Raw genomic sequence first — 16,745 nt, forward strand, 5'->3', positions numbered from 1 at the left:
CAGACAGAATGAACCCAGTCCAGCAGACAGAATGAACCCAGTCCAGTCCGGCAGACAGAATGAACCCAGTGCAGCAGACAGATTGAACCCAGTCCAGCAGACAGAATGAACCCAGTCCAGCAGACAGAATGAACCCAGTCCAGCAGACAGAATGAACCCAGTCTAGCAGACAGAATGAACCCAGTCTAGCAGACAGAATGAACCCAGTCCAGCAGACAGAATGAACCCAGTCCAGCAGACAGAATGAACCCAGTCCAGTCCAGCAGACAGAATGAACCCAGTGCAGCAGACAGATTGAACCCAGTCCGGCAGACAGAATGAACCCAGTCCAGCAGACAGAATGAACCCAGTCCAGCAGACAGAATGAACCCAGTCCAGCAGACAGAATGAACCCAGTCTAGCAGACAGAATGAACCCAGTCCAGCAGACAGAATGAACCCAGTCCAGCAGACAGAATGAACCCAGTCCGGCAGACAGAATGAACCCAGTCCAGCAGACAGAATGAACCCAGTCCAGCAGACAGAATGAACCCAGTCCAGCAGACAGAATGAACCCAGTCCAGCAGACAGAATGAACCCAGTCCAGCAGACAGAATGAACCCAGTCCAGCAGACAGAATGAACCCAGTCCAGTCCAGCAGACAGAATGAACCCAGTGCAGCAGACAGATTGAACCCAGTCCGGCAGACAGAATGAACCCAGTCCAGCAGACAGAATGAACCCAGTCCAGCAGACAGAATGAACCCAGTCCAGCAGACAGAATGAACCCAGTCTAGCAGACAGAATGAACCCAGTCCAGCAGACAGAATGAACCCAGTCCAGCCTAGCAGACAGAATGAACCCAGTCCGGCAGACAGAATGAACCCAGTCCAGCAGACAGAATGAACCCAGTCCAGCAGACAGAATGAACCCAGTCCAGCAGACAGAATGAACCCAGTATAGCAGACAGAATGAACCCAGTCCAGCAGACAGAATGAACCCAGTCCGGCAGACAGAATGAACCCAGTCCAGTCAAGCAGACATTATAAACCCTGTCCAGCCTAGCTGACAGAATGAACCCAGTCCAGCCAAGCAGACAGAATGTACCCAGTCCGGCAGACAGAATGAACCCAGTCCAGCAGACAGAATGAACCCAGTCCAGCAGACAGAATGAACCCAGTCCAGCAGACAGAATGAACCCAGTCCAGCCAAGCATCTCTGGGGAGTATTTATAGACCAATCACCTTGGAGCGGCAGAGACAGGATGGGGACAGAATAAAGAGAGCAGTGCACATTATGGGGGTCGAGCCTCTCACTCTCTCTGACCAGGCCAGCGGCTGAGGACTCACTCCTTAATGGAACACGCACAGCAAGCACACAGACACACACACACACACACACACACACACACACACACACACACACACAGACACACACACACAGCAAGCACACAGACACACACACGCAGACACACACACACAGCAAGCACACAGACATACACACGCAGACACACACACAAGCACAGCAAACACACACACGCACCAGCTCCAAGACGGCGACAACAGAGAAGAGGAAGAATGAGTGAGGTCCTAGTCAGACTCAGGAGGCGTGCACACCGTCCATCGCTCCTGAGTATGCTACTCTCTAACGTTCAGTCCCGGGAGAAGTAGACGAGCTCAGGGCGACGATGTCCTTCCAGAGAGACACCAGGGACTGAAACATACTATGTCTAATGGAGTCATGACTCTCTCTGGATGTACTGTCTCTGTCCATCCAGCCAGCAGGGTTCTCTGTCCATCCAGCCAGCAGGGTTCTCTGTCCATCCAGACAGCAGGGTTCTCTGTCCATCCAGACGGCAGGGTTCTCTGTCCATCCAGCCAGCAGGGTTCTCTGTCCATCCAGCTAGCAGGGTTCTCTGTCCATCCAGCCAGCAGGGTTCTCTGTCCATCCAGCCAGCAGGGTTCTCTGTCCATCCAGACAGCAGGGTTCTCTGTCCATCCAGACAGCAGGGTTCTCTGTCCATCGCACGGACAGGAATAAAGAACTCTCCGGGAAAGAGAAAGAGGGAGGTGTTTCATGATTAACTACTGATGCTGTCGTCGTGGTAACGTACAGGAACTCAAGTCCTTTTGTTCTCCCGATCTAGAATACCTCACCATCAAATGCCAACCGCATTACCTCCCAAGATAATTATCTTCAGTCATCGTCACGACCGTGCACGCACGCACGCAGGCAGGCAGGCACACAGGCAGGCAGGCAGGCAGGCAGGCAGGCACTCACTCACTCACTCACTCACTCACTCACTCACTCACTCACTCACTCACTCACTCACTCACTCACTCACACACTCACTCACACACTCACTCACAGACTCACTCACTCACACACTCACTCACTCACACACTCACACACTCACACACTCACTCACACACTCACACACTCACACACTCACACACTCACACACATACACACACACACACCAATAACAATAATGGTGTCTCTCCCTCTCGCTTTCTCTCTCTCCCTTCTTCTTTCTCCACCTCTCTCTCCCTTCCTCCCTCCTTCTTTCTCCTCCTTCCTCTCTCCCTTCCTCTCTCCTTCCTCTCTCCTTCCTCCCTCCTCCTTTTCCACCCAAGCCGACACAGACGGCTCTCAAGGAACTACGCTGGATTTTGTGCAAACTGGAACCACTGAGGCCGCATGTATTGAAGCTGGGAATCTGGGGAAAACGCTACCCCAGGTTTTATCCAAACATCCCTTGTGATACTCACTCATCGAGAACTCTTGACCATTGCTACTCCCCCTTCCGGAACGGCTACAAGGCCTCCCCCACCCTCCATTCGGCTACAAGGCCTCCCCCACCCTCCATTCGGCTACAAGGCCTCCCCCACCCTCCATTCGGCTACAAGGCCCCCCCCACCCTCCATTCGGCTACAAGGCCTCCCCCACCCTCCATTCGGCTACAAGGCCCTCCCCCACCCTCCATTCGGCTACAAGGCCCCCCCCCACCCTCCATTCGGCTACAAGGCCTCCCCCACCCTCCATTCGTCTACAAGGCCCTCCCCCACCCTCCATTCGGCTACAAGGCCTCCCCCCACCCTCCATTCGGCTACAAGGCCTCCCCCACCCTCCATTCGGCTACAAGGCCTCCCCCCACCCTCCATTCGTCTACAAGGCCTCCCCCACCCTCCATTCGGCTACAAGGCCTCCCCCACCCTCCATTCGGCTACAAGGCCTCCCCCACCCTCCATTCGGCTACAAGGCCTCCCCCACCCTCCATTCGTCTACAAGGCCTCCCCCACCCTCCATTCGGCTACAAGGCCTCCCCCACCCTCCATTCGGCTACAAGGCCTCCCCCACCCTCCATTCGGCCTACAAGGCCTCCCCCACCCTCCATTCGGCTACAAGGCCTCCCCCACCCTCCATTCGGCTACAAGGCCTCCCCCACCCTCCATTCGGCTACAAGGCCTCCCCCACCCTCCATTCGGCTACAAGGCCTCCCCCACCCTCCATTCGGCAAATCAGATCACGCCTCCATTCTGCTCCTCCACTCCAATAGGCAGGAACTTAAACAGGAACGTTGTAACGTTGGTCTGACCAAATTCTTCAAGATTGTTTTGATCACACGGACTGGAATGTGTTCCGGTATGCCTTCTGAGATTAGCATTGACGTAAACACTGATTCTGAGTTCATCAGGAAGTGGATAGAGGATGTTGTTCCCACTGTGATGATCAGAACCCAAACAAAGAAAACCTGTGGAACCGCCACATTTAACCACGGCTGGGAACATAGACGAGTGGTGCAGTGGTCTAAGGCATTGCATCTCAGTGCTAGAGGCGCCACTACAGACCCTGGTTCGATTCCAGGCTGTATCACAACCTGACTTGCCTTTCTAAATAAAGGTTAAATAGAAAACAGTCCAGCTATGTCCCCCACAAGGCAATTGAACAGTTAAAAGGACAGTACAGAAACAAAGTGATAATTTAACGGCTCAGACAGAAGGGACTCCAGACAATAAAGGGAAAACCATCCATGTCACAGAAACGATGCCTTGCGCCCGGAGAAGCTAAACACCTTCTTCTTCCAGGAAAACACAGCTGACGCAGGCCACCACTGCTCACCACGACTGTCTTTCTCCGTAGCCAACGTGAGTAAGACATTTAAGGCTACCAGCCCAGAGACATCCCAAAATGTTCTCAGAGCATGTGCAGACCAGCTGGCTGGAGAGATTACGGACAGTTTTCCCAGTCTCCCCACTTTCTTCAAGATGGCCACCATTGTTCCTGTACCCAAGAAAGCAACGGTAACTGAACTAAATGACTATCGCCCCGTAGCACTCACTTCTGTTATCATGAAGTGCTTTGAGAGACTAGTCAAGGATCATATCACCTCCACCCTACCTGACACCCTAGACCCACTTCAATTTGCTTACCGTCCGAACGGATCCACAGACGATCTGCCCATCTGGACATATACCTACGTAAGAATGTTGTTTATCGACCACAGGTCAGCCTTCAAAACCATTGTGCCCTCCAAGCTCATCACTAATCTCAGGGCCCTGTGTCTGAACCCCGTCCTGTGCAACTGGGTCCTGGACTTCCTGATATGCCACCCCCAGGTGGTGAAGGTACTGTAGGCAACAACACCTCCGCTGTTTAGCCCCCTCCTGTACTCCCTGTTCACCCATGACTGTGTGGCCACGCCTCCAACTCAATCATCAAGTTTGCAGATGACACAACAGTCGTAGGCCTGATTACCAACAATGATGAGGCAGCCTATAGGGAGGAGGTGAGGGCCCTGGTGGAGTGGTGTCAGGAAAATAACCTCTCCCTCAACGAAACTAAGGAGTTGATCGTGGACTTCAGGAGACAGCAGCGAGAACACCCCCCCCCCCCATCCACATCGTGGAGAGGGTGATAAAAGTCAAGTTCCTCAGTGTGCACTGACAACCTGTAATGGTCCATCCACACAGACCGTTTGGTGAAGAAGAAGGAACAACAGCCTCTTCAACCTCCAAATTTGGATTGGCACCTAAAACCCTGACAAACTTCGACAGATGAACCATAAAGACCAACCATATTAATATTATATATATATTTATATTATATATATTCATATTATATATATTCCAGAATCTGATATTTCTTAATTCTTTTCTTTTTCTTATTCTTTTGGGGAATTGTTGTGAATTGTTAGCTAACAATTGTTAACAAGCATTTCTCTACACCCGCAATAACATCTGAAAAGTTGTGTACACAAACAATAACATTTTATTTTATTTGACATGCACACTCCAATAACACACATACCAAATATAAAATCTCTCTCTCTCTCTCTGTATCCCTCTCTCTCTCTCTCTGTATCCCTCTCTCTCTCTCTCTGTATCCCCCTCTCTCTCTCTCTGTATCCCCCCCCTCTCTCTCTCTCTCTCTCTCTCTCTCTCTCTCTCTCTCTCTCTCTCTCTCTATCTCTCTCTCTCTCTCTCTCTCTCTCTCTCTCTCTCTCTCTCTCTCTCTCTCTCTCTCTCTCTCTCTCTCTCAATAGCATGTAGTATTTATAAATCTCTCTGTTGTGTTCACACGCACGCACGCACACAAGGTCCCATGGTCAATCACCCTTCATCCCTGCACCTTATTTGCATAAACCAAACCCTGCTCTATAATTGGTTCTGAGCTCTGTCACATGGTCCACCTGAGTTGAGCTGATATGTTTAGTTGGAGTGAGACAGGAATGCATTCAACTGAAACTAACTTAAAATTAACTGAATCAGAGGGGGAGATAGAAAGAGAGAGAGATAGGAGGGGGGAGAAGGAGAGATAGAAAGAGAGAGAGATAGGAGGGGGGAGAAGGAGAGAGAGAGAGAGAGAGAGAGAGATAGGAGGGGGGAGAAGGAGAGCGAGAGAGAGGGAGAGGAGAGAGAGAGAGAGAGTGTGAGTGTCTGTGTTCTCTTTCACTTACATTGTAACAGGCCTGATGTAAACAAGTCAGCATAATGGTTGCTTAACACAAGTTAATGGAACCGCATCCCCCCCTCTCTCTTCCTCTCCTCCTCCTCCTCATCTCTCTCTCTCTTCCTCTCTTCCTCTCCTCCTCCTCATCTCTCTCTCTCTTCCTCTCTTCCTCTCCTCCTCCTCATCTCTCTCTCTCTTCCTCTCTTCCTCTCCTCCTCCTCATCTCTCTCTCTCTTCCTCTCCTCCTCCCCATCTCTCTCTCTCTTCCTCTCTTCCTCTCCTCCTCCTCATCTCTCTCTCTCTTCCTCTCCTCCTACTCATCTCTCTCTCTTCCTCTCCTCCTCCTCATCTCTCTCTCTCTTCCTCTCCTCCTCCCCATCTCTCTCTCTTCCTCTCCTCCTCCCCATCTCTCTCTCTCTTCCTCTCCTCCTCCCCATCTCTCTCTCTTCCTCTCCTCCTCCTCATCTCTCTCTCTCTTCCTCTCCTCCTCCCCATCTCTCTCTCTCTTCCTCTCCTCCTCCCCATCTCGCTCTCTCTTCCTCTCCTCCTCCCCATCTCTCTCTCTCTGTCATGCAATGCCCTGACATACACTAGTAGTTTACTACAATCATTTATATCAAAAGAAAGTGATTTTAAAGACATTAATATAATAATAATTATATTATTATTATAATAATAAAATCGAGACATCTACTCTTTGCTTCTCACGTCACGCCCTCGCAGTTGTCCTGTTGTACCGTCTAACGCGCGGACAGAGGAGCTACACACGGGACACGCTTCGGTTCATCATAGCCCCGTGACGCGCATGCCACGGACATAAGGAGAAAACGAGAGGCGCGTGATCACAACAGGGACAGACAGAGGAGAGGAATGACATAGTAAAGAGGGGGGGAAGAGGAGAGGTAGCCTAGAGATAGAGAGAGAGATAGAGAGATAGAGAAATAGAGAGAGAGATAGAGAGATAACTTACATCCCGGAATTTGTCCCATCGTGCTGTTAACGACTTGTCATCCAGGAAATTCCAGCTGGTAGAGCGAGCGGACACTTCACCGGCGATGGCACACACACACAGCATAGCCAAACTCAACATCTGCGGAACACACACACACACACACACACACACACACACACACACACACACACACACACACACACACACACACACACACACACACACACACACACACACACACACACACACACACACACACACACACACACACACACACACAAGCAGCACAATCTGTTATAACAGCGGCCTGATAAAAAAAGCAATTAGCCTACGACACATCTAAGACGACACGGTGAAAACCCAACCGTCGGTGACATTTTATTACCTTGTCGGTAGTCTGTCGTTGCTGCTGTCGCATAGCTAGCCGCTCTGTCTGTCTGCTCTCTGTCGTATGCGGAATAACTGCTCTCTCTCCTTCTCTCTCTCTCTCCCCCTCTTTCTCTCTCTCTCTCTCTCTCCGCTGAACGCCGTTTCACGGATGCGCGCCGCTCACACGCTGCTCACACCCGCACGCCTCCTCCTCCGCTATTTTTCCTGTGCTGATAGATGGAGACACCGAGACCGCGCGAGAGAGAGAGAGAGAGAAAGACGGTGTCGGTCCGATACAGACTGCTTCCTATCGATAAGAAATCAACCATGTTTACCAGGCTCCATATCTCTCACACATACCGGTGTTTGTGTGTGTGTGTGATTTCCTCTCCGTAAACCACATTAGAGCCGTTACAGCTTCTCACGCTCTTTGATAGTTGGTTTCTTGTTGTTGATAGTGGCTGTTGTTGAGCTGGTTGTGTCTCCATGTGTGTGTTGAGCTTAAGTTTTAGTAGCTGTTGTTTCACATGGAATGGACAGGTCACAGAGTCCCTATATGGACAGGTCACAGAGTCCCTATATGGACAGGTCACAGAGTCCCTACATGGACAGGTCCCAGAGTCCCTATATGGACAGGTCACATAGTCCCTATATGGACAGGTCACAGAGTCCCTATATGGACAGGTCACAGAGTCCCTATAAGGACAGGTCACAGAGTCCCTATATGGACAGGTCACAGAGTCCCTATATGGACAGATGAAGCTGTATACAATAAATCATATTAGTATAATAATATTATATCATAAATACAGTGGAAATTCGATATAATCAGTGCTTCTATAGTCAGACTCTCTGTCCATATAGGTGGCCAATGTAGCCAGGTAAATATAGTAGTAGAATATACCCAGAAACGCCCTCTCCTCTGTGACAGTAGTCATAGCAACATAGACGCTACAACCGTCAGCGCGCTATCCCTTCCCATTAATGGCGAAAAGGAAGGCAGAAAACAGGAGCTTTCTGGACAAGTGGGAGGCAGAATATCTGTTTACATATGTAAAAGACAAACCTGTTTGTCTTGTTTGTGGAGTCAACGTGGCTGTAAGTAAGGAGTACAACATTAGACGACACTATGAAACGAAACACCATGACAAATACAAGGACCTGGACATGACTCAAAGGAGCCAGAAAGTAGAGGAGATGAAAAGAAGTTTGGTTTCACAACAGAATATGTTCAAAAAAGCCACATCACAAAGTGAGGCTGCTGTAAAGGCTAGTTATATAGTGGCAGCAGAGATCGCAAAATCAGCCCGGCCCTTTAATGAGGGAGAGTTGGTGAAAAAGTGCATGATGAAAGTTTGTGACCTCGTATGCCCAGAGAAAAAGCAAGCATTTTCAAACGTGAGCCTGAGCAGGAATTACATTTTATTTATTTAATAATTGAATGCCATTGATGTGTTTTTTCATTTGAAATTCGATTTTGCATGTCTCCACTATTAAATTATATATTGTATGGTAATAAGCGATGCTTGTTCCATATTCAATGTTAAAGCAAAACTTGTTTGGGTCCATATTAAAAGGTTCATTTGTTCAATGTTGGCCCGCGACTTTGTTCAGGTTTTACATTTTGTCCCACTGGGTATTTGAGTTTGACACCCCTGCTCTACAGAGACAAACTGATATATTTCAGACAGATCAGATCTGAACCAGGGAGATTCGAAAAAGGCCGATATCTTTTTAAGTGTTCCAAGTCAAGGTTCGGCTGTTTCAGGAGAGGCTTTATTACTGACAGTTTTAGAGAGTTCGGTTCACATCAGGAGGACAGGGAGCCTTTTATTATGTTCAACACAGTCAGTCAGTCAGTCTGTCTGTAAAACAGTCAGTCAGTAAAACAGTCAGTCAGTCAGTAAAACAGTCAGTCAGTAGAACAGTCAGTCAGTAAAACAGTCAGTCAGTAAAACAGTCAGTCAGTCAGCAAAACAGTCAGTCAGTAGAACAGTCAGTCAGTAAAACAGTCAGTCTGTAAAACAGTCAGTCTGTAAAACAGTCAGTCTGTAAAACAGTCAGTCAGTAAAACAGTCAGTCTGTAAAACAGTCAGTCAGTAAAACAGTCAGTCAGTAAAACAGTCAGTCAGTCAGTAAAACAGTCAGTCAGTCAGTAAAACAGTCAGTCAGACAGTAAAACAGTCAGCCAGTAAAACAGTTAGTCAGTCAGTAGAACAGTTAGTCAGTCAGTAAAACAGTCAGCCAGTAAAACAGTCAGCCAGTAGAACAGTCAGTCTGTCTGTAAAACAGTCAGTCTGTAAAACAGTCAGTCAGAAAAACAGTCAGTCAGAAAAACAGTCAGTCAGTCAGTAAAACAGTCAGCCAGTCAGTAAAACAGTCAGTCAGTCAGTAAAACAGTCAGTCAGTCAGTAGAACAGTCAGTCAGTAGAACAGTCAGTCAGTCAGTCAGTAGAACAGTCAGTCAGTCAGTAAAACAGTCAGTCAGAAAAACAGTCAGTCAGTAAAACAGTCAGTCAGTCAGTAGAACAGTCAGTCAGTAAAACAGTCAGTCAGTAGAACAGTCAGTCAGAAAAACAGTCAGTCAGTCAGTCAGTAAAACAGTCAGTCAGTCAGTCAGTCAGTCAGTAGAACAGTCAGTCAGTCAGTCAGTAAAACAGTCTGTCGGTAAAACAGTCAGCCAGTAGAACAGTCAGTCAACACACACACACACACACACACACACACACACACACACACACACACACACACACACACACACACACACACACACACACACACACACACACACACACACACACACACACACACACACACACACACACACAATTCAAAGGATGATGCAAACAAATGTTTATTTAGTTGTTGTTTGTTTACATGTTTATATTTACAACATGGTTACACACCCTGACTGACAAGTTAATTTAAAACATTTTAAAATCAGCGTCAAAAAGATATTTAAAGATTTAAATATTCTAATATTAAAACACATTATACCAGGTCAGGTGGACACTCTAATGAAGTGACAGAGAGAGACAGAGAGAGAGACACAGAGCGAGAGAGCGAGAGAGCGAGAGAGCGAGACAGACAGACAGACAGACAGACAGACAGACAGACAGACAGACAGACAGACAGACAGACAGACAGACAGACAGACAGACAGACAGACAGACAGACAGACAGACAGACAGGAAGGTGAGAGAGAAAGACAGAGGAAGGAGAGAGAGAGAGAGAGAGAGAGAGAGAGAGAGACAGAGGAAGGAGAGAGAGAGAGAGTTATCATTAATAATGAAACCATTACAAAAAGTAAAAGAGATGTATTAACAACAACAAAAAAATCTTTATTTTCTTTCCTCAACTCCCTTCTCTAGTCATGGTCTGTGACCTGGCTGCCTGCCCCTGGCTCTACTGCTGATGATGATGATGATGATGATGATGATGTTTCAAGTATAACAGTCTTATTTCAAGGCGAGGCAGACACACACAGCGCTCATAGAGAGGGGATGACCACTGTCAAAGACCTCTAGGCTGCATCCTAAATTAAAACCTAATTCCCTATATAGTAGACAACGTTGGACTACAGATAGGGAATAGCCTGCATCCTAAATTAAAACCTTATTCCCTATATAGTGGACAACGTTGGACTACAGCCCTATAGGGAATAGGGTGCATCCTAAATGAAAACCTTATTCCCTTTATAGTGTACAACGTTGGACTACAGATAGGGAATAGCCTGCATCCTAAATTAAAACCTTATTCCCTTTATAGTGTACAACGTTGGACTACAGATAGGGAATAGCCTGCATCCTAAATTAAAACCTTATTCCCTATATAGTGGACAACGTTGGACTACAGCCCTATAGGGAATAGGGTGCATCCTAAATGAAAACCTTATTCCCTTTATAGTGTACAACGTTGGACTACAGATAGGGAATAGCCTGCATCCTAAATTAAAACCTTATTCCCTATATAGTGGACAACGTTGGACTACAGCCCTATAGGGAATAGGGTGCATCCTAAATGAAAACCTTATTCCCTTTATAGTGTACAAAGTTGGACTACAGCCCTATAGGGAATAGGGTGCCATTTGGGACAGACACCCGAGAGTTTCTTCTGGAAACTTTACATTTTCTAAAGGACATCAATGTCCTGGTTGGTTATTGTCCTGTCTCCTCCTCTCCTCTGATTGGTTAGAGAACTGTCAGTCAAGTCGGTTTATTAATTCCTGCTTGCTTTAGAACCCGGTACGATCCGGTGTGATCCGGTATGATCCAGTGTGATCTGGTACGATCCGGTGTGATCCGGTATGACCGGTGTGATCCGGTGTGATCGGTACGATCCGGTATGATCCAGTGTGATCGGTGTGATCCGGTATGATCCAGTGTGATCTGGTACGATCCGGTGTGATCCGGTACGATCGGTATGATCGGTGTGATCCGGTACGATCCGGTGTGATCCGGTGTGATCCGGTATGATCGGTGTGATCCGGTATGATCCAGTGTGATCCGGTACGATCCGGTGTGATCTGGTATGATCGGAATGATCCGGTATGATCGGTGTGATCTGTTTTGTCGGTGTGTGACCTGGTGTGAACCAACAACTTGGTAAAACAGTCTCCAACAGGTCGTCAACTCTCAGAATCCAGTCGTTAAAATAGTCGCTGGTTACTATGACAACAACCGAACAGGTTGATGTGGAGACGTGCAAGAGACACACCTCTCTGCTTCAACCAACCGCTTACTGTTCATTACAATAAGTTATTAAAATATAGATCTGTCTCTGTAATGGCCCCCTAATCCCTATGTTGAAATATCAGGGACAGTCTAGAGGGAATGAGGGTTTGGGGCCATTAGGTACAGTCTAGAGGGAATGAGGGAAGGAATAGGGGCCATTAGGGACAGTCTAGAGGGAATGAGGGAAGGAATAGGGGACCATTAGGGACAGTCTAGAGGGAATGAGGGAAGGAATAGGGGACCATTAGGGACAGTCTAGAGGGAATGAGGGTTTGGGGCCATTAGGACAGTCTAGAGGGAATGAGGGTTTGGGGCCATTAGGGACAGTCTAGAGGGAATGAGGGTTTGGGGCCATTAGGGACAGTCTAGAGGGAATGAGGGGAGGAATAGGGGACCATTAGGGACAGTCTAGAGGGAATGAGGGTTTGGGGCCATTAGGGACAGTCTAGAGGGAATGAGGGTTTGGGGCCATTAGGGACAGTCTAGAGGGAATGAGGGTTTGGGGCCATTAGGGACAGTCTAGAGGGAATGAGGGAAGGAATAGGGGACCATTAGGGACAGTCTAGAGGGAATGAGGGAAGGAATAGGGGACCATTAGGGACAGTCTAGAGGGAATGAGGGAAGGAATAGGGGACCATTAGGGACAGTCTAGAGGGAATGAGGGAAGGAATAGGGGCCATTAGGGACAGTCTAGAGGGAATGAGGGAAGGAATAGGGGACCATTAGGGACAGTCTAGAGGGAATGAGGGTTTGGGGCCATTAGGGACAGTCTAGAGGGAATGAGGGAAGGAATAGGGGACCATTAGGGACAGTCTAGAGGGAATGAGGGAAGGAATATGGGACCATTAGGGACAGTCTAGAGGGAATGAGGGTTTGGGGCCATTAGGGACAGTCTAGAGGGAATGAGGGTTTGGGGCCATTAGGGACAGTCTAGAGGGAATGAGGGAAGGAATAGGGGCCATTAGGGACAGTCTAGAGGGAATGAGGGTTTGGGGCCATTAGGGACAGTCTAGAGGGAATGAGGGAAGGAATAGGGGGCCATTAGGGACAGTCTAGAGGGAATGAGGGAAGGAATAGGGGGCCATTAGGGACAGTCTAGAGGGAATGAGGGAAGGAATAGGGGACCATTAGGGACAGTCTAGAGGGAATGAGGGAAGGAATAGGGGACCATTAGGGACAGTCTAGAGGGAATGAGGGTTTGGTGCCATTAGGGACAGTCTAGAGGGAATGAGGGTTTGGGGCCATTAGGGACAGTCTAGAGGGAATGAGGGTTTGGGGACATTAGGGACAGTCTAGAGGGAATGAAGGAAGGAATAGGGGACCATTATGGACAGTCTAGAGGGAATGAGGGTTTGGGGCCATTAGGGACAGTCTAGAGGGAATGAGGGAAGGAATAGGGGCCATTAGGGACAGTCTAGAGGGAATGAGGGAAGGAATAGGGGCCATTAGGGACAGTCTAGAGGGAATGAGGGTTTGGGGCCATTAGGGACAGTCTAGAGGGAATGAGGGTTTGGGGCCATTAGGGACAGTCTAGAGGGAATGAGGGAAGGAATAGGGGCCATTAGGGACAGTCTAGAGGGAATGAGGGTTTGGGCCATTAGGGACAGTCTAGAGGGAATGAGGGAAGGAATATGGGACCATTAGGGACAGTCTAGAGGGAATGAGGGTTTGGGGCCATTAGGGACAGTCTAGAGGGAATGAGGGTTTGGGGCCATTAGGGACAGTCTAGAGGGAATGAGGGTTTGGGGCCATTAGGGACAGTCTAGAGGGAATGAGGGTTTGGGGCCATTAGGGACAGTCTAGAGGGAATGAGGGTTTGGGGCCATTAGGGACAGTCTAGAGGGAATGAGGGAAGGAATAGGGGCCATTAGGGACAGTCTAGAGGGAATGAGGGTTTGGGGCCATTAGGGACAGTCTAGAGGGAATGAGGGTTTGGGGCCATTAGGGACAGTCTAGAGGGAATGAGGGAAGGAATAGGGGACCATTAGGGACAGTCTAGAGGGAATGAGGGTTTGGGGCCATTAGGGACAGTCTAGAGGGAATGAGGGTTTGGGGCCATTAGGGACAGTCTAGAGGGAATGAGGGTTTGGGGCCATTAGGGACAGTCTAGAGGGAATGAGGGAAGGAATAGGGGACCATTAGGGACAGTCTAGAGGGAATGAGGGAAGGAATATGGGACCATTAGGGACAGTCTAGAGGGAATGAGGGTTTGGGGCCATTAGGGACAGTCTAGAGGGAATGAGGGTTTGGGGCCATTAGGGACAGTCTAGAGGGAATGAGGGAAGGAATAGGGGCCATTAGGGACAGTCTAGAGGGAATGAGGGAAGGAATATGGGACCATTAGGGACAGTCTAGAGGGAATGAGGGTTTGGGGCCATTAGGGACAGTCTAGAGGGAATGAGGGTTTGGGGCCATTAGGGACAGTCTAGAGGGAATGAGGGAAGGAATAGGGGCCATTAGGGACAGTCTAGAGGGAATGAGGGTTTGGGGCCATTAGGGACAGTCTAGAGGGAATGAGGGTTTGGGGCCATTAGGGACAGTCTAGAGGGAATGAGGGAAGGAATAGGGGCCATTAGGGACAGTCTAGAGGGAATGAGGGAAGGAATATGGGACCATTAGGGACAGTCTAGAGGGAATGAGGGTTTGGGGCCATTAGGGACAGTCTAGAGGGAATGAGGGTTTGGGGCCATTAGGGACAGTCTAGAGGGAATGAGGGAAGGAATAGGGGCCATTAGGGACAGTCTAGAGGGAATGAGGGTTTGGGGCCATTAGGGACAGTCTAGAGGGAATGAGGGTTTGGGGCCATTAGGGACAGTCTAGAGGGAATGAGGGAAGGAATAGGGGACCATTAGGGACAGTCTAGAGGGAATGAGGGTTTGGGGCCATTAGGGACAGTCTAGAGGGAATGAGGGTTTGGGGCCATTAGGGACAGTCTAGAGGGAATGAGGGTTTGGGGCCATTAGGGACAGTCTAGAGGGAATGAGGGTTTGGGGCCATTAGGGACAGTCTAGAGGGAATGAGGGAAGGAATAGGGGCCATTAGGGACAGTCTAGAGGGAATGAGGTTTGGGGCCATTAGGGACAGTCTAGAGGGAATGAGGGAAGGAATAGGGGGCCATTAGGGACAGTCTAGAGGGAATGAGGGAAGGAATAGGGGACCATTAGGGACAGTCTAGAGGGAATGAGGGAAGGAATAGGGGACCATTAGGGACAGTCTAGAGGGAATGAGGGTTTGGTGCCATTAGGGACAGTCTAGAGGGAATGAGGGTTTGGGGCCATTAGGGACAGTCTAGAGGGAATGAGGGAAGGAATAGGGGCCATTAGGGACAGTCTAGAGGGAATGAGGGAAGGAATAGGGGCCATTAGGGACAGTCTAGAGGGAATGAGGGTTTGGGGCCATTAGGGACAGTCTAGAGGGAATGAGGGTTTGGGGCCATTAGGGACAGTCTAGAGGGAATGAGGGAAGGAATAGGGGCCATTAGGGACAGTCTAGAGGGAATGAGGGTTTGGGCCATTAGGGACAGTCTAGAGGGAATGAGGGAAGGAATATGGGACCATTAGGGACAGTCTAGAGGGAATGAGGGAAGGAATATGGGACCATTAGGGACAGTCTAGAGGGAATGAGGGTTTGGGGCCATTAGGGACAGTCTAGAGGGAATGAGGGTTTGGGGCCATTAGGGACAGTCTAGAGGGAATGAGGGTTTGGGGCCATTAGGGACAGTCTAGAGGGAATGAGGGTTTGGGGCCATTCGGGACAGTCTAGAGGGAATGAGGGTTTGGGGCCATTAGGGACAGTCTAGAGGGAATGAGGGTTTGGGGCCATTCGGGACAGTCTAGAGGGAATGAGGGTTTGGGGCCATTAGGGACAGTCTAGAGGGAATTAGGGAAGGAATATGGGACCATTAGGGACAGTCTAGAGGGAATGAGGGTTTGGTGCCATTAGGGACAGTCTAGAGGGAATGAGGGTTTGGTGCCATTAGGGACAGTCTAGAGGGAATGAGGGAAGGAATAGGGGCCATTAGGGACAGTCTAGAGGGAATGAGGGTTTGGGGCCATTCGGGACAGTCTAGAGGGAATGAGGGTTTGGGGCCATTAGGGACAGTCTAGAGGGAATGAGGGTTTGGGGCCATTCGGGACAGTCTAGAGGGAATGAGGGTTTGGGGCCATTAGGGACAGTCTAGAGGGAATGAGGGTTTGGGGCCATTAGGGACAGTCTAGAGGGAATGAGGTTTTGGGGCCATTAGGGACAGTCTAGAGGGAATGAGGGAAGGAATAGGGGCCATTAGGGACAGTCTAGAGGGAATGAGGGTTTGGGGCCATTAGGGACAGTCTAGAGGGAATGAGGGTTTGGAGCCATTAGGGACAGTCTAGAGGGAATGAGGGTTTGGGGCCATTAGGGACAGTCTAGAGGGAATGAGGGTTTGGGGCCATTAGGGACAGTCTAGAGGGAATGAGGGAAGGAATATGGGACCATTAGGGACAGTCTAGAGGGAATGAGGGTTTGGTGCCATTAGGGACAGTCTAGAGGGAATGAGGGTTTGGTGCCATTAGGGACAGTCTAGAGGGAATGAGGGAAGGAATAGGGGCCATTAGGGACAGTCTAGAGGGAATGAGGGTTTGGGGCCATTAGGGACAGTCTAGAGGGAATGAGGGAAGGAATATGGGACCATTAGGGACAGTCTAGAGGGAATGAGGGTTTGGTGCCATTAGGGACAGTCTAGAGGGAATGAGGGTTTGGTGCCATTAGGGACAGTCTAGAGGGA

The 16,745-nt window shown here is 49.2% G+C and overlaps 1 protein-coding gene across 1 annotated transcript in view; it reads right to left on the reverse strand.

The window, feature by feature from the left end:
• The window catches only part of spock3 (SPARC (osteonectin), cwcv and kazal like domains proteoglycan 3), a 34,242-nt gene extending 26,894 nt beyond the window's left edge, over window positions 1-7,348 (reverse strand). Inside the window, exons 1-2 of the mRNA XM_055914367.1 lie at window positions 7,267-7,348; window positions 6,900-7,019 (exon numbers count right to left, since the gene is read on the reverse strand). Of these exons, the coding sequence (XP_055770342.1) occupies window positions 6,900-7,019; window positions 7,267-7,299 (153 nt within the window). The 5' untranslated portion in view covers window positions 7,300-7,348. The remainder of the gene's footprint in view (window positions 1-6,899; window positions 7,020-7,266) is intronic.
• Window positions 7,349-16,745: the final 9,397 nt, after the last annotated feature.

The sequence above is a fragment of the Salvelinus fontinalis genome, unplaced genomic scaffold (assembly GCF_029448725.1).
Source record: "Salvelinus fontinalis isolate EN_2023a unplaced genomic scaffold, ASM2944872v1 scaffold_0539, whole genome shotgun sequence".
NCBI classification, from domain to species: domain Eukaryota; kingdom Metazoa; phylum Chordata; class Actinopteri; order Salmoniformes; family Salmonidae; genus Salvelinus; species Salvelinus fontinalis.